The sequence below is a fragment of the Cricetulus griseus genome, assembly GCF_003668045.3.
Source record: "Cricetulus griseus strain 17A/GY chromosome 1 unlocalized genomic scaffold, alternate assembly CriGri-PICRH-1.0 chr1_0, whole genome shotgun sequence".
Lineage (NCBI taxonomy): Eukaryota > Metazoa > Chordata > Mammalia > Rodentia > Cricetidae > Cricetulus > Cricetulus griseus.
Window position 1 is genome coordinate 20665470 of NW_023276806.1, and position 25364 is coordinate 20690833.

Below are 25364 nucleotides of genomic sequence, written 5' to 3' on the forward strand. Positions count from 1 at the left end.
AGCCCATTTATTATTTGGTTCATTTGGTATTTTTTATTTCTTTGTACATTCTACATATTAATTCTCTGTCAGATCACAAAGATTTTCTTCCATCTCGCCGTATCTTTACTCTGTTGTTTCCTTTGCTTTGCAGATGTCTTTTTTTTTTTTCATTTCATGAAATCACATTTGTTAACTGCCTTATGAGTCCTATCCAGAAAGTTCCTGCCAGTGCCATTATAATTTTTAAAGATTTTTTATTTACATGTGTGTGTGGGCACACCTGTGTGCAGATGCCTGAGGAGGCCAAAGAGGTGTGAGAGCCCCTGGAGCCACACAGGCAGCTATGAGCAGCCAAACATGGGAGCTGGGAACCGAACCCCCATCCTCCAGAAGAGCAGCAAGCACTCTTACCCACCAAGCACCTCTCCAGCCCCAGTGCTAACACCTGGGAATGTTCTCCCTACTGGTTTCAGAGTTTGGGGGTGCTTATGCTAGGGCCTTGGAGCCACTTGGAGTTGATTGTTGTGTACGGCAAGCGATAAGGCTCTAGCTTCATTATTCTACCATCATCTGTTGAGAAGACTCTTTTTTCTCTGTTGTATATCCTTAAAATCTTGCCAGATCCAGGCAGCTGTAACTGCATGCATTTACATCTAGATTCTGTGTGACTGATCTGGGTGGCTGTTTCTAGGCCAGTCCCTTGCTGTTTTGCTACTTCAGCTCTGTAGTCCCTGGAATACACTATGAATCAACTTGTCATTGTTCTTCTTTCTCAGGATTGCTTTGTCTACCTGGGGTCTTTTGAGCTTCCGTATGAATTGAAAAATTTTCCTTTCTATTTCCATGAAAAATGACGTTGGAATTTTGACAGGGATTGAACTGAATTTGTAGATTGCTTCTGGTAGTGCAGTTGTTTTCACAATATTAAATTTTCCAATCCATGAGCACGGGGGTTTTCCTATCTTTTTTTTAGTGTTTCAAAGTTTTCATTGTAGAGCTCTTCCACTTCCTTGGTTAGGTTTGTTCCAAGGTATTTCTTGAGGTAATTGTGCATGTGGCTGTTTCCTTTCTCAGGACATTTGTTATTGGTATGTAGAAAGGCTACCTTTTGCATGTGAATTTTGCATCCTGTTATTTTGATGGAAGTGACTATCAACTCTGAGTTTTCCAGTGGAGTTCTCGGAGTCTCTACGTATCAATTATATCAGCTGCAAATAAGGAAACTGATTTTTCGTCCTGTGTGTATCTCATTTATTTTCCTGTCTTATCTTATTGCTCTGGCTAAGACTTCAAGTACCATATTTCCTCCGAGTGAGGGAAGTGTTGGGGGTAGAGTGTGAGGAGAAGAAAGGACTTGCTGCGCAAACACAAACTCTGTGCTTGCATACACATAAAAGTCTCTGGCAATGGACACCGGATGCTTTCCTTAGGAGTATAATGTGTGATTAAGAGCACTTGCTGTTCTTGCAGAGGACCTGAGTTCAATTCCCAGCACCCACACGGTGCTTACAATCATTCATAATTCTAGAAATTCCAGGGGATTTCTGACCTCTGATGGAACTAGGCATGCAGATGCACACAAAACTCACATACATATAACATAAGTAAATCTTAAAAAAAAAAAGTATACTGTGACCCTCTGTTACTGTATTCTAGGAAGGACCCCCAAATGGATGGGAAGTCAGTACTTAATGACCTACAGTCTCTTTCCAACTTAGAAAAAAAAGGGGGGAGCTTTTCATTTGTGACTCATGTTCAAGTGTGTGCAAAGCTATTTTTTTCCAAACATTTCCGTGATCCATGACTGAATGGAAGAGCTTAGCAGATAACAGGACAATTATCTAGGTGGCTCTGCCAAAGCCAACAAACTTGGTGTAACTGAAATATCAAGATAAAATTCTTCTCTGGATGGTGAAGAAAAAAAAAGGCAATCCCAACTAGTGTACAGAAGATCCCTCATTCATGTGTTTTCTCCGGCTTTACTTTGATGATAACTTGGCTGCTCAGAGAAACTCATTTTAATACTCTCCTTAGCCTGCAGGGACACTTTTAATTGAGAGGCTTTCAACTGTTTCCATGGAAATGATCATGTGGGGGCCCAGTTTCCTTATCTAATTCTAAATTCCAGCAAAAGCCAGTGTTGGAGACAGGTACACTCAGCACAGGTAGGCCCCCTGAGGACTTTACTTTGGACAGCTTGAGAACAGACCCAGGCTGTTATCAGTTGTAAATTAATTCACACCTCATTTTTTTTTTCCAGAGAGGAAAGAAAAATCTTAAAATGTAATTAACAGATGACCTTACATACACTGCCATTGTGGTGGCACACACCTGTAATGCCAGCACTCAGGGCAACAGCAGGGGGTCTCAAGTTGCAGACCAGCCTGAACTGGAGATTCTGAAGCTAGCATGGGCTACACACACACACACACACACACACACACACACACACACACACACACACACACACACACACGAGGGGGGGAACACAACAACATGATGCTTCAAAACAAACAGCAAGTATGTACAAGTATGTATTTACACTGCCCTATATATATTACCTAATAAGCTGAATGTTTCTGAACACACACACTCTCTCCCCCACTCTGTGTGTGTGTGTGTGTGTGTGTTTGTGAGTGCACATGTATCTGCCTGTGTGTGTGTGTGTGTGTGTGTGTGTGTTGGAATAACTAAATCCCGATCATATGTATTACCTCACATGGTTTTAATTTTTTTGTGGTGAACACACAGTACATCCACTCCCGGTACTTTTCAAAAATTCAGTACATCAACTCTGCTCGCTAAGTCACCTGGAACGAGGTTAGATATCTAGACCTGGAGGGAAAGCAGGCCGATGCGCCCATGTGTGCAGTGTATGCTTGCTTCAGAGAACCGGTCTATTTCTGACTACACAGAACTTCAAAGCAGACTGGGAACAATGGTTCTGGATTACAAAGCTGATGGAGAAGCCAAGGCATCATTTTTCTGGTGTCATAACCATGAGGTCTCTCACTGAACTTTTAATTCCATGACGCTCACAATATGACAAATTAGGAAGGCGTGCTACTGCATGCCTGCTGAAGAATATACTCAGAGCTGGAAGAGCAAAACTCTAAGGTCAAAGTTAAGTCAGCCAAGTATGAAAAAGCAGGTGCCTGAATTTGTGGTAAACCCTTAGGAACCTGTGAGAAGGACATGGCAGACACCTGGTTACCAGAGAAACAGGGCTTCATTTCACACCTGAAGGCAGCTTGAGCTCTGCAACCACTGAGGAGAAACCAAGACCCCAGGAGAGTGCTGAGCACCCTGAGAAGGGTGGCCTTCCTCAACACCCCCACAATGCTGATTCAGCATGGCCTTCTCCACTCCAGGTAAATGCTATCCAGATCAACCTTCCCAACTGAGCTTCTCCGTGGGCCCGATCTTGCTCTAAACATTAATGCCATGGACATCACTGACCTAGTCTGCTTGGCCACTCCTACTTTTCCAGTGCAGGAGTGAGCGCCTGCTAATCTGCAGGCCAGCAGCATCTTGGTCCTACTGTGAGACCATGCACATGATGAGGGTGTCCGGATAGCCACAGGAATTAGACAATACTCTAAGGTCACAGTTAAATCAGCCAAGTAGGAAGCAGGCGCTTAGATTTGGAGTAAACCCGTAGGAACCTCTGAGAAGAACATGGCAGATGCCTGGTTACCAGAGACCTGTGGTACCACCCTCTTCTGTGAGGACTTCTCTTCATCCTCTTCATGCCTCATCAGTGTTCCACAGCACCACAAGAGCCCCTGCCCCAGAGAACAGAGAAGCCCCTGCATGTAGGACAGGCATTTCTCTCTGGGTACTATAGCTGTGGAACTGTACACGCCAGAGCCATGTAGCCGTGTAAAACCATAGGCTTTGTACCATGTGGAGAAACATAAAGGCAGTGCTTAAGAAAACCCACAAGAGCAGGGAAGGGGAACCCTGTTGGCATTACAGGTGTCTCAGGTCCAGAGAGTCCCAAACCCTCCTGTCACTAAGGTATTTGAAGACAGCCTGTTGGAGGTATAGAGAACTCTGTTTAGTGGGCATGGTGGTTCGAGCTTGCAATCCCAGCACTTTGGGGGTGGAGGCTCAAGGGTTAGAAGTTCAAGGTCACCCTTGGCCACACAGTAAGTTCAAGGTCAGGCCATATAAGACTCTCTCAAAACACAAAACATCTGGAAGAAAAAATCCAAGGGTTAAAAAAGAAAGTTCTATTTTGGTTTTCATTTGGACCCCAGGAGTCCTGCTTTGGTGGCCCTGAAAATTTTTGGGAATGGGGAGATGCATGACTAAAACTAAAGCTCACACTTATACTGGGAGGCGGGGAGTGTTGTTTAGGGGATCAGATGAGGGGTAGAAGAAAGTGTTGGATTTAAGGGATCACTTCCTCTGGCTAGCTGATATTTCAAGCTGACAGCAAGTAAGGCTGGACCAGTCTCATCCATGAGACCTCACTTTCAACTCAGCATTACCAAGGACATGAGCAGTGCAGGATGGAAACTGGAGGGGATCTATCTACATCAGTGACCAGCAATACCTAACACGGCTTACGTCCTAATTCTGCACATAAAGTTGAATGTCTAGTTTCTGAGTTTAAACACTAACTTTGAAGTTTTCAAATTTATTTTTAAAAAAACGAGCACAAACTACCCTCTGGCAACTGTCTTCCGTGGCCAGAGTTGATATACCACAAGCACATGGGCGGCTCAGCATTGGATATCACGAGTTTTTATCCTTCTGCCTGCATCCCGCAGGCACAGCCCTGGGGGTTAGTGATGTCAAAGATGTTGATCTTGGCAGACTGTCAGAAAACACCACCCAGAGATGCCAAGTCTAAGAGGAATGAGAAGTAGGGCACCTGGCCACGTGTACTGATTTCCATTAAGCATTTCAGTTTACACGGAAGGGAGATTCTGAACACTTGGAGCAGAGACAGACCAAGAGAGAGAATAAGAAACTAAAATAGTGGTCACAAGAAGAAAATATATGAGGAGATGAAGACCATTGGGGGTATTCCTAGACATATATTTTAGTAAGACATTGTCAGGATTATATTAATAAGAGCAGATATAAATGAGCACACATTCATAAGCATATCTCATATTCGTGATACATTCTGGTCTAGATTGCTTGTAGCATAGCTGCTAGAGTAGGTAGGAGAGAAAAACAAATCATTTATAACATAAAGTAATACTATAAACACAAGGTACACACTAGTCCATTAAAAAGGTTGAAAGCAGGGCTGGAGAGATGGCTTGTGGGTAAGAGCACCATTCCTAGCACCCATATGGCAGCTCACAACTGTCTGCAACTCTAGTTCCAGGGGATCTGGCATCCTCACACACACATACATACAGGCAAAACACCAATGCACATAAAAATAAATCAATCTTAAAAAAAAAAACAACAAATCGACATTCCACAAACTGGACACCAAGATTCTGGTGTGACAATTTGAAGCTGCAAAGAAACAGTCCTCCTGTCAAAACAGACTTCCATTAGCCACAAAGAACTCGATGTGAGCGCAGCAGAGAGCAGTACATGCTGAAGACATGTTAAGGGAAATGTCTGAAGCAGTATCTATGGCAATAGAACCAGCCAACAAACAGGTGTCCATTGTGGTACCAAACAGTGATATTCCAGCATGGATATGCATGTATGTGTGCCTGCCTGCTATGTGGGAAGCCAGATAGCAACACTAGAACTTTTTCTTTAACTGCTTCTCCATAATTTGTTTGTTTGTTTGTTTGTTTATTGAGGCAGAGTCCTTCACTGAACCTCAAGTTCAACTACACTGTCCAGCAAGACCCTGGAATCTTCTTGTATCTGTACCCCACCCTCACCCCCAGTGCTGGAGTCCCAAGTGTGTGCCATCTTGTTCTGATTTTACACAGATGCTGGGGATCTGAATTCAGGGCCTTGTGCACGTGCAGAAAGCACTTTCCCCACGCAGCCGTCTCCCCAGCCATGACGGTTCTACTATTAATTCTTCATTTGAGACAGTCTCAGTATGTGGCTCAGGTTGGTCTCAAACTCTGTGCAATCCAGGCTGGCCTTGAACTCCGTGTGATCCTCCTGCCTTAGCCTCCCAAGCTGGGACTACATGTGTACACCACTTCACCTGGCTCCTACCTTTAGCATTTTTGAGGAGCACCTATGGCTTTCTCCACAATGGCTGTCCTAATTTACATTCCTACCAACACTGTGCAAGTCTTCCCTTTGCCAAATCCTTGTTAGCACCTGTTATTATCTCCCGTCTGACAAAATTGTTTTGCATCTTAGTTTCTCTACTGACTACCTATGTGATCACAGGTAAGGTACCTCACCTGCCTAAGCCTTCATTTACACATCTGTGAAATTATACCTTATGCCATAAGGTTATTATGAAGATGAAATAAATCAAGTAAATGCAAACACTACGTTAAGTACCTGGCACAAAAAGAGAATTCAATGGAAGTTCATCTACCTCACTATGATGTTAAAACAAGAGGAAGCTACCACGTTCACAGATGCTAACCCTGCTATACTGGAGAAGAATTCCTTGATCCAAGAACTTGCCCTGCCTGATGCCTATCTAAGGAAATCTGTGGCCCCATCTGTTGGTTATGCCTAGTGAGGTGGCGCTATCTGGAGCATGTTGATTGGATCTTTAAGGTGTGTGTGAAAATAATCTAAGGCAGGCACAGAAAGACAGAGGGGAGAGCACGGAAGCTTCTGGAGGTACACAGAAACAGTCCAGCAGGACAGAGAGCACAGAGAGGTCACATGACATTGCACACTCAGCAGCTGGATACTCCTGCAGCCAGGGAGCTGACTGATCAGAACTCTGCAATGACCTTCTTAGTTGCTCAACCACATTCTGTCCCCATGAGCTCTAGCTGTCCCATGACTTGATGAACATAGTATGTCTCAGGAAGAATGTGGAAACATCTGCCCACCTTCTTGCCCACCTTCCCTGCCTCATCAGCACCTTATCCAGCCAGCCATCTATGTGATTCGAGCAGCTTCTCCCTCATGGTTCCACAATAAAGGAGTCTGTTCTGGGTGACAATTTCTTTTTCAAAAGAAGTTGCTATGCAAGCGCTAGAAACAAAAAGGCAAACAAAGCTTTGGAGTATTCAGAGCCAATACACTTCAGGAGTGGCTGTGGTTTTCTTCAGCGCCGGCACAGAACAGCCTCTGTGTGCCACCTGGCAGGCTGCAGTCTCTTCTCTGTCAAGCCTCACAGAGAAGAAATGCAAAAATAGCTCGAATGCACCCCAGGGTCTGGGACTCCCCTGCCTTTGCATACACAAGCACATTCCTTCCAACTGCTGGATGAGAATCAGAGGGACAGGCATATGAAATGTATATGCAAACCCAGACCACATGGACCTCTCTGCGATATTTATGACACTCGGTCCTGATTCCTCTACCTCTCCACACACCAGGCCCTGCGGTGGTGGGCCCAAAAACTCCCCAGAACATGAGGGAAAGAAACATTTCCATGCTGACAAACAGTGACAGGTGCAACACTTCAAAGAAAACACAGTTACTCACAGAGTGGGTGGTCTTGGATAACTGGAAATGTGGTTTTGAACGATGTCCACAGAAGGACCAGGCAGGGGCCTATATTATCAAAGCCCCTCCAAGGATGTTCCATTGGCAAAGCCACTTTGTAAAAACCCACGTTTCCGTCTACCTGATGAGCTGCTTCAGAGGCCGAAGAGGGGAGGGGATGGGAAGGGCCAGGAGAGCGTGTCAGACCGAACAGTCTCAGGAGAGAGCAGCTTAGTCCATGCCTGGGAGACAAGCTCACCTGCAGGAAGGCGAGCTGCTTCAAAGGCATAGAATCTTTCCAATTCCCTTGTCAAGAAAGGCCATCAGAGTGACTCTAGTCATCCTTTCTTGTACATTAAAAAAAAAAAATGTTCACTGGGTATCTTTGAGAAGCTGAGGAGGGTCATCTTTGACACCCATACAACATCTTGCAGCCAAGCAGATGCTGGGAGAGTGGCTGGGCCGAGTTCCACGGGGCTGGTATTGCTCACAGGTAGAGAACACACTGTCTCCACCCACACTAGTGAGCGGCTGCCCCACAGACACAGAAAATGTTCTAAGGTCCCCATGTTCCTTGCCACTTGTCAGACACTTTCACGTACCTCTTCAGAATTCAGAAGGCATGCTTAGAACATTGTAGTCACAAGTAGCATGCCTGAACTGAAATAATCATACAGGCCCTGTTTAGGACTGAATGCCTCTCCACTCAATAAGATGTTGAAACATAATCACCACCAACGTGATAGCGGTTGGAGGTGATGTCATTGGAAAGAAGTCAGGCTCAGGGAAGTTCATGAGGCTGGAAGCCTCATAGTGAGAAGAGGAATACACCAGAGTCTGTCCTTTCTCACCCTGCCACGTGCAGACGCAGTGAGCAGTCACCCTCTGCGGGTGACCAGGATGACAGTGAGCAGTCACCCTCTGCAGGTGACCAGGATGATAATGAGGAGTCACCCTCCCTCTGCAGGTGACCAGGATGACAGGCTTCTCTTGGAACTGAACAGTTGGCCACTACCTTGACTTAGGGTTCCAGCTTTCAGAACTATGGGGAGTGAAGGACCATCCATCACTCAAGTCATTTAGTCCACAGTATATTTTTTTTTTGTCTTAGTGTGCAGCCCAAAGGTGAGATGGCAAGTACTGTGCCAGTCAAGGGCATTTCAAATAAGATTCAGTGACACCCCATAGCATGTCTACAGGGAGGGGCTAGCGGGCAGGGACCCATAGTGGTACCACGTGCACAGAGAGGAGACATCAAAGGTCATGTCAGCATGTGTGAAAGCAAAGAAACAGAACTTGGTCAACTGGATCTCTCTCTCTCTCTCTCTCTCTCTCTCTCTCTCTCTCTCTCTCTCTCTCTCTGTGTGTGTGTGTGTGTGTGTGTGTGTGTGTGTGTGTGTGTGTGTGTATGGCAAGTGATGGAAAGACAGGGTGTCAGGGGGGAGACTGGACACTCAGGTGAGGAGAGCCAGGCATTTCTGTGCTGCAGTGTCTGGGTGCTACAGAAGCATCTGGAGGATCCCATTGTGGAGAGGTCAACAAGAGCGCTATCCCAAGAGCGACCCTGCTAATACCACCTGTGTTAGGCCCTGGGATGTCTCTTCATGCCATGCTACCATCTGGGTACTCTGGTGGAGAAACACACAAAGAGAGAGAGCCCAAGGCCCACATCACTGAAGGAAGAGGGGCTGAGTAGGGACTTCCAGCTTGGTCACCTGGCCACTGAGCTGTACATCCTATCCTCCTGGAATGCCCTGTTGAATGGCACCTGCAGGCAGCAGCAAGAGAGGGGCTTCTTATCTCTAATGTAGCACAGTTAAATCAAGAAACGTACAATATGTTAGAACGTTCTTGACTCAGATTTCACCAGAACAGAAAGCCAGAGTGTGTAGGAGCTAAGCCTTTCCTGTCCTCCACCCACTACTGCCACAGACACCACTCCAGCCAAGTCAGGCGTGCAAAAGGTGGTGAGAGAGCCTGGTGAGGGGACTTCAACTGTCCTAGAGGTGACTGCTGTGGGCACTGGGGAGATGGCACAGTCAGTAACCATCTGAGGTCAGCTCCCCAGAACCCAGACCCCAAATAAGTGACTCATGAATGAAACCGTTCCCCGGGGGCGCGTGTGGGTGGTGAGACTTCTCTTTTCACTCACTGCTTATGTAGAGTGTCAAGGGGGCCATCAGGGAGCTTGCAGGTGACAGACACAGGGCCTGCTCACCAGGGAAAGGAGGTGGCCCTGAGGACTGATTCCTGCCCTGGGAACCTGGGAGGGGGGGTGCTGACTGCTCTGGTGTCGCAGGCAGGCAAGGGCTGTTCTGGTTGAACTGGCCTCTTCTGCAGATGGTTGTCACCAAGAGAAAACATGAAAACAGCAATGAAAGAGTTAGCTTGGATCACAATGACCCCATCAGACAGAGCTGTCTACAGTGGTGAGATGAGGTATCAGCAGAATTCAGAGGGACAGACAGAAGACAGACAGCGGGATAAGGTAGCCACTCAGATAGAGGCCAGCTCAAATCAACCAAGTGACAGAGGGACTCAACAAGGAAGCTTCAGTAAGACCCCAAAGGATTCCCCTCAGCAATCACTAGGCTCAGGAACAAAATCTCATCCTTACTCTGAGATGATAGGAAGCAGACTAAGGAACTAGCACGGCCCCTATTCCTGTCCTCTCTTCAGGGACCAAGTCAAGGCCTGTATCCCTCCCTGTCCTATCCCTGTCCTCTCCTCAGGGACCAAAGCAGTTTGGCATGGGTAAAGATACAATCTTAGTGCCAGACAGGAGTCTGTCCCAGAATGGGCCAGGAATGGAGATCTGACTGTTAGTAAGCAAGCCACTGTAACAGGTTTGCATTTTTGTACCTAAGAAACTTGCCTGAGTAACATTTCAAGGGTTACATACAAAAACAGAGATTTTATTTGATTTTTCATCATGTGCTGTACTTGCTTCAGGGCTAAGAGATCACAGGGTCGTCTTCCCAGCTCTGAGCAAAAGCTGCTTGTTGTGTGCAGTGTCTGAGACATAACAGGATAGCCGAGGGAAGGAAGGAGGCAGACAAACTTACTACACTTCAGTCATTAAGGGAAATCTTCCAGGGAGCCTTGCAGCATCTCACAGCTACCCCCTTCAAAGTGGCCCCACAGCCAAGTCCTACCCACCGCCTTCTTCAGTGATGGGAACTTGACCTCTGCCATGAACTGGCTGGCTGGCCAGGTCCCAGCATTCCTGACTCTCCTTCCTGGGAACACAGGGGGCCTTCTTCCAGGATGAGTCTACTACAAGCCACTGGTGATGAAGAGGCTTCCAGACACAGACAATACCAGGGAGGGGAAAGGGCTCTGCAGAGACAGAATTGTCCCCAAACACAGAAAAGGTGGTGGGCGGGGGACGGGGAGGACACACACGACACGATGCAATACGGGATTCTCTTCCTCTGTCTTCCTGGGATGGCTGTGCACCTGCTCTTTTCTCCCCACCTAGGGAACCCGGGTGAGAATCTGAGGTGGAGGATGGGGTACAGGGAGAAGGAAAGAAAGCAAGAAACACAGCCTCACATTCCAGGGCCTCAGTTTCCCGATTTCTCAAACAGAACACTGCCTTCCTCTTAAGCACAGATCACAGGAGTGAAAATGAAACCTCCTTAGGAGGGTGCTTATCCCAATCAGCACTTTGCAAGCATGGAGTTCTTCGTGCACCCCATTTGTGGGTTGTGAACATCTGGAAGTTTACTACAGGAGGGGACTGTGAGGCAGAAGCCACCAACTACTGCCCTAAAGGAGTTTGGTTTGCCAGTGGCAGGGGCTGTGTTAGACAGAGAAGGCAGGGGGACACTGAAAACCCCAAAGTCACACGCAGGATCAAGGAAGCTTTTCCTGTTCTGGGAAGTGGAACCCCCTCCTCCACTGTCCACAACTGTCTGTAAAACTCTCCCTTACGTACAGTCATCAGTGATGTAAATCCCTCTCCTGGCTCTGCCCAGAACTAAGCAATGAGCAGGAGCGATGGACAGAGCAGGAGAGGGGAAGCACCTCAATTCTCCCAGGAAGCAAATGAGGTAATCATATAGATTCCCATTCTTAACAATAGAAATGGAAAATAGAAATCAGCAAACTCGTTTCCCAGAACTCACAAATGTGCTTTGGAAGGCCGTGTCACTCATATCAGACACCAGAAACAGACCAGATGTAATTTTATCTCTGTTCATGCAGTAGGAGGTGTGAACACCATCAGCTCACTAGAGATCTCAGGCAACGATTACTTCTGAAGCTCAGAGGCAGGGGTCATGGAATGGCCAGGACTTAAAAAGATCGCAGCCACTGTTCGCCACTCATCTGCTCTTTCATTGTTTCAAAGAACGCATTTCTTATCACCGTTTTTAATACATTGTTTTACCAAGTAGCCCAAGCTGACCTCAAGTTTGTAATGGTCCTGCCTACACTGCCCCAAGTGCTGGAATTACAGGCATGCACCATCATGCCCTGTGTAGATGGTAGTTTTTCTTTTTCCTCCCCTTCCTACTTTTTCTTTCTTTGACACAGGATCTCATGTAGCTATCTCTAAATATCCCCAAATGACTTTAACTCCTCATCCTCCTGACTCCACCTCCAGAGTGATGAGATTAAAGGCATCAATCACCTATTGGTTTGTGTACAAAAAAGATTTATTATTTATATTTTATGTTTGTCTGCAGGTATGTGTTGTACCAGAAAGGACATTGGATCCCCTGGAACTGTAGTTACAGACAGTTGTGAACTGCCAAGGTGGGTGTTGGGAACTGAACCCAGGTCCTCTGCAAGAGCAGCCAGTGCTCTTTAACTGCTGAGTCATCTCTCCAGCCCCTAGGCATACTTCCCATGGCTCTTCTCGTATCTTCTCAATGATGGAAAGGACATCCTGTAGGGAGGCCAGAGGAACATGACCGAGAGGATGGTGGCGGGACTTCAGTAAACAGCATGTGAGGACGACCCAGAGAAAAGATGCTTCGTCAGGCATCCCCAAAGGAAGCAGAGCTCCATCCTCAGAAACCTCAAGAGCAAACATGTGGAAGGATTTATTCTGTGGGACCCAACAGGATCACTGGAAAACAGTGAAAATCCACAGAACATGATCCTCATCCGATGGGAAAAAAAGTTTTTAACATGCATATTCACTCCCAACCAGTATTCCCTGCAGTCTCATTATATGCATAGTGTTTATGAATGCATACATACTCTTCACGTACCTAAGGTCTGAGGTTGAGGCCGGGGACTGAAACTCTTTGTTTCATCTTCCCTAGATCCAGCATCAGATCTACCCCGGCTATATGTTCCATAATGTTTACTGGGACAAAAGAGTTCACTACAGCTACATATTGCTGAGGGGGTTAGAGAGGAGATCCATGCTATATAACTGTAATCCAAGGAGCAGATCCTGAGATCATGGAAAACTAAGCGTAGACCAGCTTCCCCTGGAGACACAGCCATTCTCGGTACCTTCAAGGCCAACTTGGAGTTTAGATAAAATTATTTGACAATTATTTCCAGCATTTGCCTGCAGTATTAACTCAGACTGGCAGATACCACGTTGGAAGGGCAGCAATTTTTACCTCTGCTGCTTCTGTATTCCACATAAGTGTGTTTACAGTTTTGTGTATTAAGGAAATCTGACCCATGCAGTGGATTTAACATCATTCCAGCTTTGACTCGGCTCCAAACTTTGTCCACACCTCCCCCTTTACAGTAAATGCCACAGCCTTGTCTGGGAGTTTACTGATTCAAACTGGTGTTAGCTCAGTAGGTTCAAATTACATTCCACCCTCAACCTGACTGGGGTCCACCTTGAACTAGAAACCTGGCCTGGTGAGGGCTCAAAGGTCTTGGACAAGGGACTTGTGCAGTTAGGAAAGTAGAGTCAGCAGGGCCCTTGTCACCCCTCTCCCTAGAATGTCCTCGGCCTGTTCCTATGTAGATCATTCTTACTTCACAGAGATCCCAAGGCCACCTCAGAAAGGCTGGTTTCAAGTTCTAAAAGGAACATCTCAGGGTTAGGGTTACAGCTTGGTAACACAGCATTTGCCTGGCATACACAAAGCCCTGGGTTCAATCCTCACTGCTGCAACAACCAAACTGTAGAGTGGTGGATACCAGTCTCCTGTCACTTTCTAAGCAGCCTGGGTTTAGTGCTTCTTGCTAGCACTGGGATGCAGTTCCTGGCCAGTGACCTCCTTTCAGCCAGTGACCTCCTTCCAGCTGGCGTCTCTCCTAGATTGTAAGTGCATGAGACAGGGACTCTATCAACCGTGCTACAGCCTTCTGTCTGAGGTCCAGGCTGAAGAGCAGTATGCCACAGGCTGGGTCACTGTAGCGCTGGATACCTTTCGTTCCTGCTCCTCTTACCTGGACCTTGCTCATCAAGTTCTGTTAGATGGGAGCTAAGTGACTTGGGCCATGCAACTCCAGTTCTCAAGAAAAAGGTTCCACTTACTGGCATTGGCCCTAACAAAGGACTGCTATGTCATCCTTTTCTGAATGTAGTGGCACCCCACATATTTGGGGGATGCTGCCAATTGTGGACATTTTTTTATGTGATCAGAAAAGAGATGTGAGGCCATCAACAAAATAAAAACGTAATTGTATTTCATAAAGAGAAAAAACTTCAAAGTGACCTACTGCCTGTCTATTGCTGGGGTAGACAACTGGTTCATTTACTGGCTTCCAGTGTCCTTCTCAAAGCCGCCAGAAACAGGCTCTTGTTAAACGGGCAATAAGAAGCCGTGTTATCTGGCACTTAACCAAACACAGGGTTCCAAAGGGAGAATTTCTGAGATCCCACCCAGACAAATCCCAAGGCTTAACTGGGATGAAGAAGCAGCTAACCACAATCCAAGAGAAGATTGGTATTCAACAGAGAAGTTTCAAGGGATGAACTTATCTATTCAGGGAACTTAATTTGTCTTACTTTGTATAAGGAAGACTTTGTTTCGAAAGGTTACTGTTTACTGGCAGTGGTGCATATCCAGAATGTATTTTATATATTATAGACACATTCTGTAACTATAAAAGGGGCAGTGCCTTTTTCTCCTTATTCTTTCTTTAAATTTTATCACACTTACGCACTTTGCCTGTGTGTCTCTGTGTATGTGTGTACGTGAGTGTCTGTGTGTGCGCATGTGTGCATATACATGAGGCAGGTCGGAGAACAACTCTCAGGAGGCAGTTCTCTCTGTCCACGGGATGAGAACTGCAGATCAAACTCAGATGGTCAGGCACGGCAGTAAATGCCTTTACCCTCAAGGCCAGTGGTTCTCAGCCTGTGGGGCATGACCCCTTTGGGGTCACATATCAGCTATTTATATTACTATTCATAACAGCAGCAAAATTACAGTTATCAGCAATGAAATAATTTTAATGTTGGGGGCCACCACAACAAGACAAACTGTATGAAAGAGTCGAAGGATTAGGAAGGCTGAGAGCCACTGCTCTAGGCCATTTCACCAGGCCTATTCTCTTTATTTAAAAAAACATTGCATGTGTATGTGTATATGCATTCACATATGCAGAGTGTATGTGTGTGTGTGTGTGTGTGTGTGTGTGTGTGTGTGTGTGTGTGTGCGCGCGCGCGCATGCTTTCACATGTGTGCACAGGCATGTGGGGGGTCAAAGGTTAACATCAGGTGTCATTCCTCAGGTGCCATCCATCTCATGTTTTTGGGACCCAAAGCTCAATGATTCACAGCCTGGCTCCAGGGAGCTCACTGTCTCTACCACCCCAATACAGAATTTAAAAATACGTGTGACAACATGACGTCATCTGGCATTTTGCATCAGTGTAGAGATGAACTAAGGTCCTCGTGTTTGTGTGGCAAGCATTTTACCAACAGAATTTGTGTCTTCTCTCCTTTTGTGCGGTGTTGGGGATTGACTGCAGACAATGCTCTACCACTGAGTAACACCCCACAGGCAATGGTGAACTCAGGTTTTACTCTGACTTTGCCTCATGTTGTCTGTCTGCAAGAGGATCTACAAAATCCCACTGACATCTGAAGTCTTTTTGTTTGATGGGAGCCTTGGTTTGGGTCTCATTTTTATTTATTGATAATGGGTTTTTTTGTTGTTTTGTTTTTCAAGACAGGGTTTCTCTGTGTAGCTTTGGAGCCTATCCTGGCACTTGCTCTGGAGACCAGGCTGGCCTCGAACTCACAGAGATCCGCCTGCCTCTGCCTCTGCCTCCCGAGTGCTGGGATTAAAGGCGTGTACCACCAACAACCCGCCTGATATTGGTTCTTAACACATTTAACACTTCAAAAGAACCTTTGCCTTCAAGCTCAGCCAGACTCAAAAGACAAACACCCAGGAGATAAGAGAAGAATAAGCCAAGCCCTGAGTTTGCCAGAACATTGTGTTCGTGCGCACGCACACACACATACACACACACTTTGCTGTTCAGCCAAACATGCTTCCAGTGATTTCACTTCCAAACAAGGAACAAAGAGAGGGTGATTCTCATTTTTGAATTTCAGTGGTGGCCAGAGAATGTCAGAGAAAATCAAAAGTTGCAGTGAGAAGCTCAGGGGAGACAAGGTGTCACCAGCTTGGGACAGAAACTGCCCAGAATCCCGATCTTCACTGCAATTTGAACCACGCCCCTTGGCATTTCTGGATTTTCCTTTTTTCTGCACTATATATGACCATCGAATTTGAGCATTTAATATCTATGAGCAGCTGTTGCCTGCTTACACTCTTTAGCATTAGTGATGAAGAGTATCTGATATTTAAGCAGGAATTTATATTTGCCTTCCATCCTACCACATGGCACACTGGAAGACCATTTTTTACCATTTAGGTCATCTTCCAAAAGGGTTCAAAAGTCAGGGTGGAGGGTGAAAGGCTACAGGCCACACAGTGACATTTATAAGCAGAATGAGATCATTGTAGCCGAGTGAGGCTACCCCTTGGTCAAATCCCAGTCACATCCATGCCCTCCGCATATGCTACACTGACTGTAGTGATCACCTCAGACACACAAACAGTCTTGGAGAGTACTTCCTCTCAGTAGACAACTGTCTGTTTTTACCCTGTGGTATGGCCAAAGACAAAAGGGAAACATTCAAGTTGCAGCCTTCAACCAAACCTGCTCATCTTCACGGTGGTCAACTTACTTTTTCATTCCACGCCCACAGTCCAATTCCAAGAAATGTTATTCCCAAAAACTGAAAGAGAAAAGGGGAGATCAGGGTAAGTGTCAGGGAAAATACCATGCATTTACTCATGAAAGTAAGTTTTCTTTTCTTTTTTGGTTTTTCAAGACAGGTTTCTTGGCTGTAGCCTTGGCTGTCTTAGAACTAGCTCAGTAGACCAGTTTGGCCCAAACTCAAAAAGATCCACCTGCCTCTGCCTCCCAGGTCCTGGAATTAAAGGCTTGTGCTGCCACCATCACCCAGCAAAAGGAAGTTTTCAATTAATTGTTTTACTATATTACTTGATGGGGGAGGGGAGGTTTCTTTAACATCTGAGTTAATTAGGAAAAGAAATACCATCGTCTCCTTGCTTAAAATTACTGTAACAATTACTATAACAATTCAAATCATGAATTCTAATCTTTAGATAGAATCTTGAATGAAACAAACATTTAGAGCAGGGAGGGTGAGTGAGTGTTGGAGAATCCGAGCCACTGTTCATTAGATACCGACAGAAAGAGCACACATTTAGAGACTTGGTGATCTCTGTCCCACTGAACCATTATGAGTGGACCAGGTAAGAGAGGGGGCACAGGATCCCCACGCCCTCCAACGAGCTCTTTATCGCTCCTTCAAAGGCAGTAAGAATCCTATTAAGTTCAATGTGATCCAAAGAAACCCCAGATCGTTGAGGTTTTGTTTTGTTTTGTTTTGTTTTGTTTTGTTTTTAGAAACTAAAACTGAAGTTCCAAGAGCCTCATTACCTTTCCTGGTCTAAACTGATCCCATAACTCCATGGATAAGTTGGCACACACACAACATGCACAGTGAATGAAGGCTGACTACCTTGCAGCCCCATCAGTTAGCCACACTGGGGACAAGAGGGCTGTGACAGAGTAGGCACGACGGCGGAAAGCCCTTTCCACTTTAACTGGTTTTCGCTATATCCTGTCTGCTCTGAGACACTCATTTTCCCCTCTACAGTTCCCTGAAACTGAAATGTGGTTTAAAAATCATAGTATCATCCCACACCCTGATAGTATGTAAAATAACAGTGTGTCTCCCAGTGGGGGACCAAAGACTGGGTGGCAATGGTACAGGACTGCCCATCCACTAGGAAGCCATGACTAGGGCTGGGCCGGACCCACCCGTTTCTGGTCTTTACTCTCAACAGAGACTTGAACTTCCCTTTCCAAACACTGAAGCGGTGGGGGTGGGGTGGCAAGCGGTTTTAGTCTGACAGCAGTGTGAGAACACTGTTTATTTTACTAACATCTTGATTAAGTCAAATGTCAGAAAAGCTCTCTACTGAGACCGTGGGCAAAGAGCACAACAGTGGGGGTGGTTGTTCTTCAGTTTCAGGGAAGTCTGAGATTGTCCACCCAGCAAGGTCTGGCCATTCACAGCAAGGAGTTACCCACACCTTGGAGGCAGGGATAGTAAATCCAAGTGGAGAAAGAGAGTGAAAAAATGATATTCAGTTACTCAGAAATGTGGTCGTATTTAAAAGGGTAGAGCTTCCCAGAGCTCAAAAAAAAAAAAAAATACCCAATATGACATTAAGTAAGATAGAGTGCAATATATTCTAAACACCCACAGAAAAGCTTCAGTGTGTCTTTGGCAAAATAAAATACAGTAAAAATTAGGCCTCCATTCTTCCTACCCTTGCTCCGAGGGAGCTACTTTAAAACTGCTGTCATGGTTAGTTTTCTATTCCTGTGTTAAAACACCATGACCAAAAAACAACTTGAGGACCAACGGATTTATTTCACTTACACTTCCACATCACAGCCCGTCACTGAAGACAGGGCAGGAACTCAAGGCAAGAGTCTAGAGGCAGGAGCTGACGCAGAGGCCACGGAGGAACACTGCTTCCTAGATTGCTTCTCGGGCTCGCTTAGCCTGCTTTTTATACAAGCTAGGACCACCTGCCCAGGGGTGGTACCACCCCACATCAATCATGAAGACAATGCCCCCACAGACTGACTTGCCTACAGGCTAAACTGAGAGAGACATTTTCTCAATTGAAAATCCCCATTCCCAAATGACTCTATCTTGTGTCAAGATGACACAAAACTAGCCAGCACAAGTGCTTAGATTTCTTGTTTTCAACACCCTATGAGAAAGCTATGGTCAGCCCTTCTGCTATGCTGGCCAATGCACTATTTCATTTTATGTTTCCGATCTAAAACATGAAAGAAAGTACAGGAACAACACAACTCGGCATGTTAGAGTCATATTTATAGGTGCTAGACAAAATACAGTCACAACTGACAGGTGGATAGGAGTACTCGGGATTCTGTACTGGGAACGCTCCAGAGGACAGAGTTCAGGCTTTGTTTTATGCAAATGACATCATATGCACGGGGGTTGGGTAGTATGTCTGACTTCCTAAGGCAGTCATTGCTGAGCAGGACTGGTTCCAGCCACTCACGCTTCCCTGCTTTCGATATCTGAGGCCCCCATGTTTACTGTCTCAGAAGCAGTGACTTTCTTGAGCGTTTACAGCAGTTTTTCTTTGAAACTGGCACTACAATGGCCGCTTCTTAGGAAAAGGGAAGACAAGTTGTGTAGATCACAGAGCTCCTAAGTGGCTCCCAGGCTCCTAATGGCGATTTGGTTAAGGGCAGGTGTTCTCTCACAATTCCTAACGAATTCCCGTTCCCACTTGGGATGGAAACGGGATTGCATTCAGGCCAGAATTTTATGAGACGTGACCAGGACATCACATATTATGAGGCCAGCAAGCAGAGGAAGTACTGGAGTAGGAGATGGGTGCCTTCGTACAATATCAACTTGAACAGGCAGGAGGACCAGGACTTCCAGCCCAGCCTTGGCTACGAGAGACTCCATCTCAAGCAGAGACAAAATGTTGCCTTCACAGAAAGACTGGCTGTGGAAGCACATTCCCCATGCCCGTGCTGAGCACGGAGGAAACTGGGGAGTTCAGCTGGGGTGGGGTACAGACTTTCTGCTCTTTACATACTTCTCCTTCCTACTCTTGGCACTTTGGGGGAAGATTTGTCTTTTCTTTCATGAATCAGAATAAAAGAAAAAAATGGAAAGTGATGGTTTTCCAGAGAGGAGAAAGGAAAAGAGAGAGAAAGAGACTCATAATTTCCTTTATAATTTTCCTTCAGTGTTTCCTGTTTGACTTGTGTCCTTCCAAATGAGGGTTTAAGAATTTGGAAAGGGGGCATAATTTGAAATGAATGGAAGATGTCCCATACCTAAGTGATCGAATGGCACGGGGCGGGGCGGGCCTTCTGCACTACATCCGTAGCCAAGGTCCTCCCAACTGCTCTCGTCCATATGTTTTGTTTTAAAATCAAGTTGTTCCAGCTCCAAATAATTAAGAGAGAAGAGCCAGACCCCAGAGACAGACACACAGCACATGGAGGCATTTCCCCTTCCCACTTCCTGAAGGAAGGGTGCCCAGAAAGCCCACACTGACCTCACTCTGAAACCCACAGACTGCTGCAGAGGAATGCTGGGAACTCTTGATGGCAACCTGTTACTCTTCTGAGATGGAAGCAAAACCAAAACTGACACTCGTCCCACACGGCAGTGTATGCAAATGTGTGGCGGAAATGTCTGTCCATCAAACTGCTGAAGTTGTAAAATGAGTAATGAGATACTTGTGTCAAAATTCGTTGAATGCAAATATGAGCTAAGATACTATTTTCATTTCAGCCCGCGGTGCTGGAGCCAAGCAGGTGTCCTTCACGAAGCTACACTCTCAGCCCCAAGGTACTAGATTTTTAAATTTTCATACATGTATACAAAGAATCTGGATCCTATCCACCTCCAAGTACCCCTCTTACTCTCCCAAGCCCCCACATGTGTCTCCTCCACCACAAGTTCTCTCTTTTTCTTTCATTAATAATTCACTAAGTCCCGTTAGTGCTGTCTGAATGAACGTGGGCCACACTCCCAAGGAAAAACAACTCCTCCTACTCCAGCAGGCTTCAATTGCCAATAGCTCGGGGAGTGGGGAGCCCCTCCCTCATGAGCCCCTCCCTCACCCATGCAGGAATTATTGGACGGCCGTGATCCTGTGCAAGTCTTATGCAGGTAAGCGCAGCTGCTCTGAGTTCCTGAGTTGCAACGGCCACGTCTAGAGTAGAGCATTTCATAGCACTCCACCCAAATCTAGCTCTTGCCCTCTTTCTATTGCCTCTTGCATGATGGTCCCTGAACCTTAGGGAGATTGATAGAGATGCCCTATTTAAGGCTGAGCACTTATTTTCAACAGTCACTTATTCTCAGCATCTGACCAGTGACAAGACTCTGCACTGACTACTGCCTGCTACAAAAAGAAGCTTCCCCGACCAAGGCTGAGAGTAACACTGCCTATGGGTATAAACATATACATTCAGAAGGACGTTTGCCAGAACTACAGTAGCATGTTGCTTCCAAGGATGTATGACCACCTTCTCCACAAACTTTTGAGCAGCCACGAATTCTCTCCATAGAGCAGGCCTCAAATCTAATCAGAAAGCAGTTGGTTGCTTCTATAACAGTCATGCCACGAGTGCATCCATGGGATGGAATTGTAGCATGCAGGACTCACCACCGGGGAAGTCCATTCATGGCTTTTCTCCCCCAACAGCCTGCACAGTGCCTTTTGTCACCATGAAAGCTATGTGTTAAGGAAGAGGATCCCAGGTTAGTTCCAGTTTTTCATTTCTCTGTCCTACAACCAACACCATGCTGTATCATCAGCAACAGGGTTTAACCACTAAGAAAATGTTTTTTTGTTTGTTTGTTTATGAAGTTTACTTTTGTTTTTATTTTTTCAGAAGGATCTTGCTGTGTATCCCCGGCTGGCCTGGAACTTTTTTTTGTAGACTAGACTGGCCTTGAACTTACAAAGATTTGACTGCCTCGGCTTCCCAAGTATTGGGATTAAGGGTATTTGCTACCATTTCTGGCCTTGAGGTTCTGTTTTTAATGTAAATTTGAGAAAGCAGTGCTAACAATGTGGTTGGTACTAACCAGGATCACTTGAAAAGCACCTAGTTCAAACTGAGGTATGGGGCAACTGTTAAATGTATGCCATGGCTGAAGATGTGCTAGGAATAAAAAGAATATAAAATCCCAATAATGGCTGTTTTGCTATTTATTCTATTGGAAATGTTAGTATTTTAAGTGTACTTGGCAAATATAAACTTACAATTAATTTTACCTTTTCTCTTTTAAGCATAATCCCCAGAAAATTTGTTATATTTGTAGCTTGAATAAAGAATAATGTTGACCTAAAGTATCCCACACCAATTTGATGCAGTAGATATCTGAGATTACTCATATTTAACTAATAACCAAATAGGTTTAGAAACATTAAGTGTTTCTGCCAGCATTGCACATGTAGGTGCTTGAGCCAGGCCACTCAGGGAATAAGTACTACTGAATATTCCTTTACATTTGTTTTTATTTTTTAAAGTATTTTATCTATTTTTATATTTGTGTTTGTTTTGCTGGTAGTGCCCACAGACGGCAGAAGCCAGCCATCAGATCCTCTGGAATAGGAGTTACAGATAGTTAAAAACTGCCACAGGGGTGCTGGGAACTGAACCCAAATTTCCAGATTAGGGATATGCTTTCCTAGTATGTCTAAAATGTCATCTAGGGTCCCAGCTCGGGGCAGAAGTATTGGGAAGTGCGTGCACTAATCCTCTAAGTTACTCCTTGATGTCTGGGCATCAAAGGCACATTCTTTGGACAGAACTGAGAATGGCTCCCCGTGGAAACAGAGAGTGGTAGCCTGCTAGACTTGGCTTCCCGGGGCCAGCACAACTGATCCTTTGGCAAAGCCGGAAAGGAAAACAGTTTAATGGGGGATCCCAGAAGGGTGCATCTGCCGCCCTGTCAAGTGGAAAACCTCTTCTGTGCCCAGCTATTTTCATCCTGGCAGGCTCTCCATTACCTTGGAATGGAACAGTGTCTCGGGCCTAACTGGCACTAAATGGATACTTCAAAAAGCCACTAATCCATCCCCTTTCAGTACTCACGTCTCTTTGCATTCCAACTTTGTACTTAACCTTACATGTCTCAAGATAAACAGAGGTAAGAAAACAGACACAGCTCTTGTTTGCAATAGGAGTACAGTTCAGCTAGAGGAAATAACCCAATAGTGAGAGAATAAACTGGTTCTGTAGTAAGAAGAGAGTTTTGAGTCCCCACGTCTGGAGGGAGACTGGTGGGGTAGGAACACAGCAAGGGGGAGGGGCATGGCATGCAATCAGAAAAGCAAGTGTGGCTCCTTGTGAGGCGCCCATTCATCCCCCTAGTGACAGGAAGTTTCTCAGGGACCATCTGTGTGGTGGGTGGGAGTGGGTGGGGCAGGCTGGTACTGATGAAAAGAATCCCCATGTGGGTTGCAGACGTCTGGAGTAGATCCACAGGGATGCAAAGGAGGAGGCTTGGGAATGCAGACAGGCACTGGTGGCGCCCCGCATATGGAGAAGCTGGTACAACAAAAAGCTACTGGAAAGTTAAAGCGACATTTTCAGTAACGACCCCACAGAGGTGTGAAGGTAACTCCCTGGAGACTATGGCCCTTCAACATTCCAAAGCGGGCCCCATCCCCAGCTTCCAGGACAGGGAAGACGAAACCCACTGCTCTGAAGACAAAATTAACTTCTGGGTGCTGTTTTCAGAGCTGGCTGGACCTAGTGGCAATTCTGAAGGATTTTTTTTTTTTAATTGAATGAGTACCTGGCTGCTATCTCTTTGAAGCAAGTCTCATATTCTGTGTTTTTGAAAACTAAATTATTTTAAAATCACCAAATATTTCTACCACCTCTGCTATTTTTATTCAAAAAAGGGAGGGGCAACTCCATGCAAGGGTGCAGCTCTTCAAAGTTTTCAGGCGTCTTCTAAACAGATACTCTTCACTCCTGTTTGCTTAAAGAACAACAGTTTTCATCCCGGGCATCTGCCCAGAATGAAACAGTGTTCAAGATCAGCACCTCGGGAAGCTACCACAGGACCTCAGTACCCGCCTAGGAAACAATGGAAGGAAGAACATTCTGTGGAAAGTTTAAAGACAAAGCATCTCTGCCTGAATAACAGGACAGGTGCACCCACGGCTGTCTCCGGACACTGCAGAATGAGCCAGTGGGAAAGTTACTGTCTGGAAGCTACAGCACACACTTCTTGACACTCTTTATTCTGAGCCAACACGACAGTTCCGGCACATGGGTGGCCAGTTTACAAAGGTTTGCCAAGTGCATACACTAAGACAATACCTCTCTTCAGAGAGTATAGTTCAGGAGTAAAAAGTCCCTGAGGATAACGCCTGCCACAGCAAAGAAGGAAGTGTGGGCTGGTGGAAAATTCAATGCACAGAAAGTCAATCCTACTCTTGCCACTGGGTTCTGGTGCCCCAGTTCCTACAAACTGTCCAGAACTGTCTTAATAAGATGGCATGATGGATAAAACTCAGATCAGTAAACAGGACATTCCCCATCGAGGCCAGGGTCAGTGTCTCTCCCTTCACGTTGTCACAAGGCCATTCTCAGCGTGCCCTGAGAACCTATTGCCCACAGATCTCTAGCCCCAGCGCTGCACAGCCGCATACCATGGGAAAGGCAGTGCTTGCTGGGCATCTACAATCATCAGTGCAGCCACCGGAGGGCTTCAGACAAGAGCGGGAACTGAACGGACAAGGGCCAGCTTTGGAATACTGCCATGCTAGCTGAGGTGCGCAGGGAGAGACGAGCAATCAGAGTCAATCAGAGTCACAAACGAGTAGGTTGCGCAGGGCGGCACAAAGATGGAAGCAGGTACAGTCCCCACAGTGTGAGTGCAGACCAGACACAGGGTCTCCACTGAGAAACCTGTGCGAGGGGCAGGAACTGATGAGTGATGGCTCAGAAATGGATTTGCCGCTGTTGCAGAAGATTGGAGCTGGGGTCCTAGCACCCATGTAGGGCAGCTCACAACCACTGGAAACTTCAGTCCCAGGGGGTTAAACGTCCTCTTCTGGCCCCTGTGGGCACACACATGCAGACACATAAATAAAACAAAATAAATCTTAAAGAAAAAACACCTATTAGCAACATGGCACTATGAAGAGATGAAGGAGTTGACTGGCGGATGTCAGAACAGCATCCTAGCTGAAGCCAGACATCTGGCTGAGGCCCTGACAGAGGGGAACAATGTGGGACATGAAGTGCCAGGGGCTGGGAAGGAAGCACAGCACAGAGCCAGGCTGTGTCAGGCTTCCGAGGTCACAGTGAAGGCTGTAGTGTGTCCCCTGACGGAACAAGAATCTCTCAAGCGTCTTTGGCTTCCCACAACACTGCAGTTCTTGCCTGTGGAATAAAGATCTAGCTCACACCTAATACAGTTAACTGCTCAAAGCTGTGGGGTCTGTGAGACCAAGTGAGAGAGAGTCCATAGGCAGATCTCACTGCCCGGGACAGCAAGTATTCAATACAGATTTCCCCCTGCCTGATCTCTCCTCAGACATTCCCCCGTATGAGCCCAATTCCTACCATCCATGGTGGTCATCCTAACACTCAGCTCGCTTTTCAGGGTCAGAAAATACCTGGTGCAAGATGAACACAGGCTCCCTGTCCTCGGAGCTTCCCTACCACACTAGGGGTGGCCTTGTCATGTCTGCAGGTCACACAGGACGGGGAAAGAACTACAGTACCT

The 25364-nt window shown here is 46.1% G+C and overlaps 1 protein-coding gene across 2 annotated transcripts in view; it reads right to left on the bottom strand.

The window, feature by feature from the left end:
- Tspan5 (tetraspanin 5) overlaps positions 1–25364 on the bottom strand; it is a 171632-nt gene that overhangs the window by 17370 nt on the left and 128898 nt on the right. Inside the window, exon 2 of one of the 2 annotated variants that reach the window (XM_027395824.2) lies at positions 16683–16733. The exons of the other annotated variant lie outside the window; for it this stretch is intronic. Within the exon in view, the coding sequence (XP_027251625.1) occupies positions 16683–16733 (51 nt within the window). The remainder of the gene's footprint in view (positions 1–16682; positions 16734–25364) is intronic. 2 annotated transcript variants of the gene reach the window in all.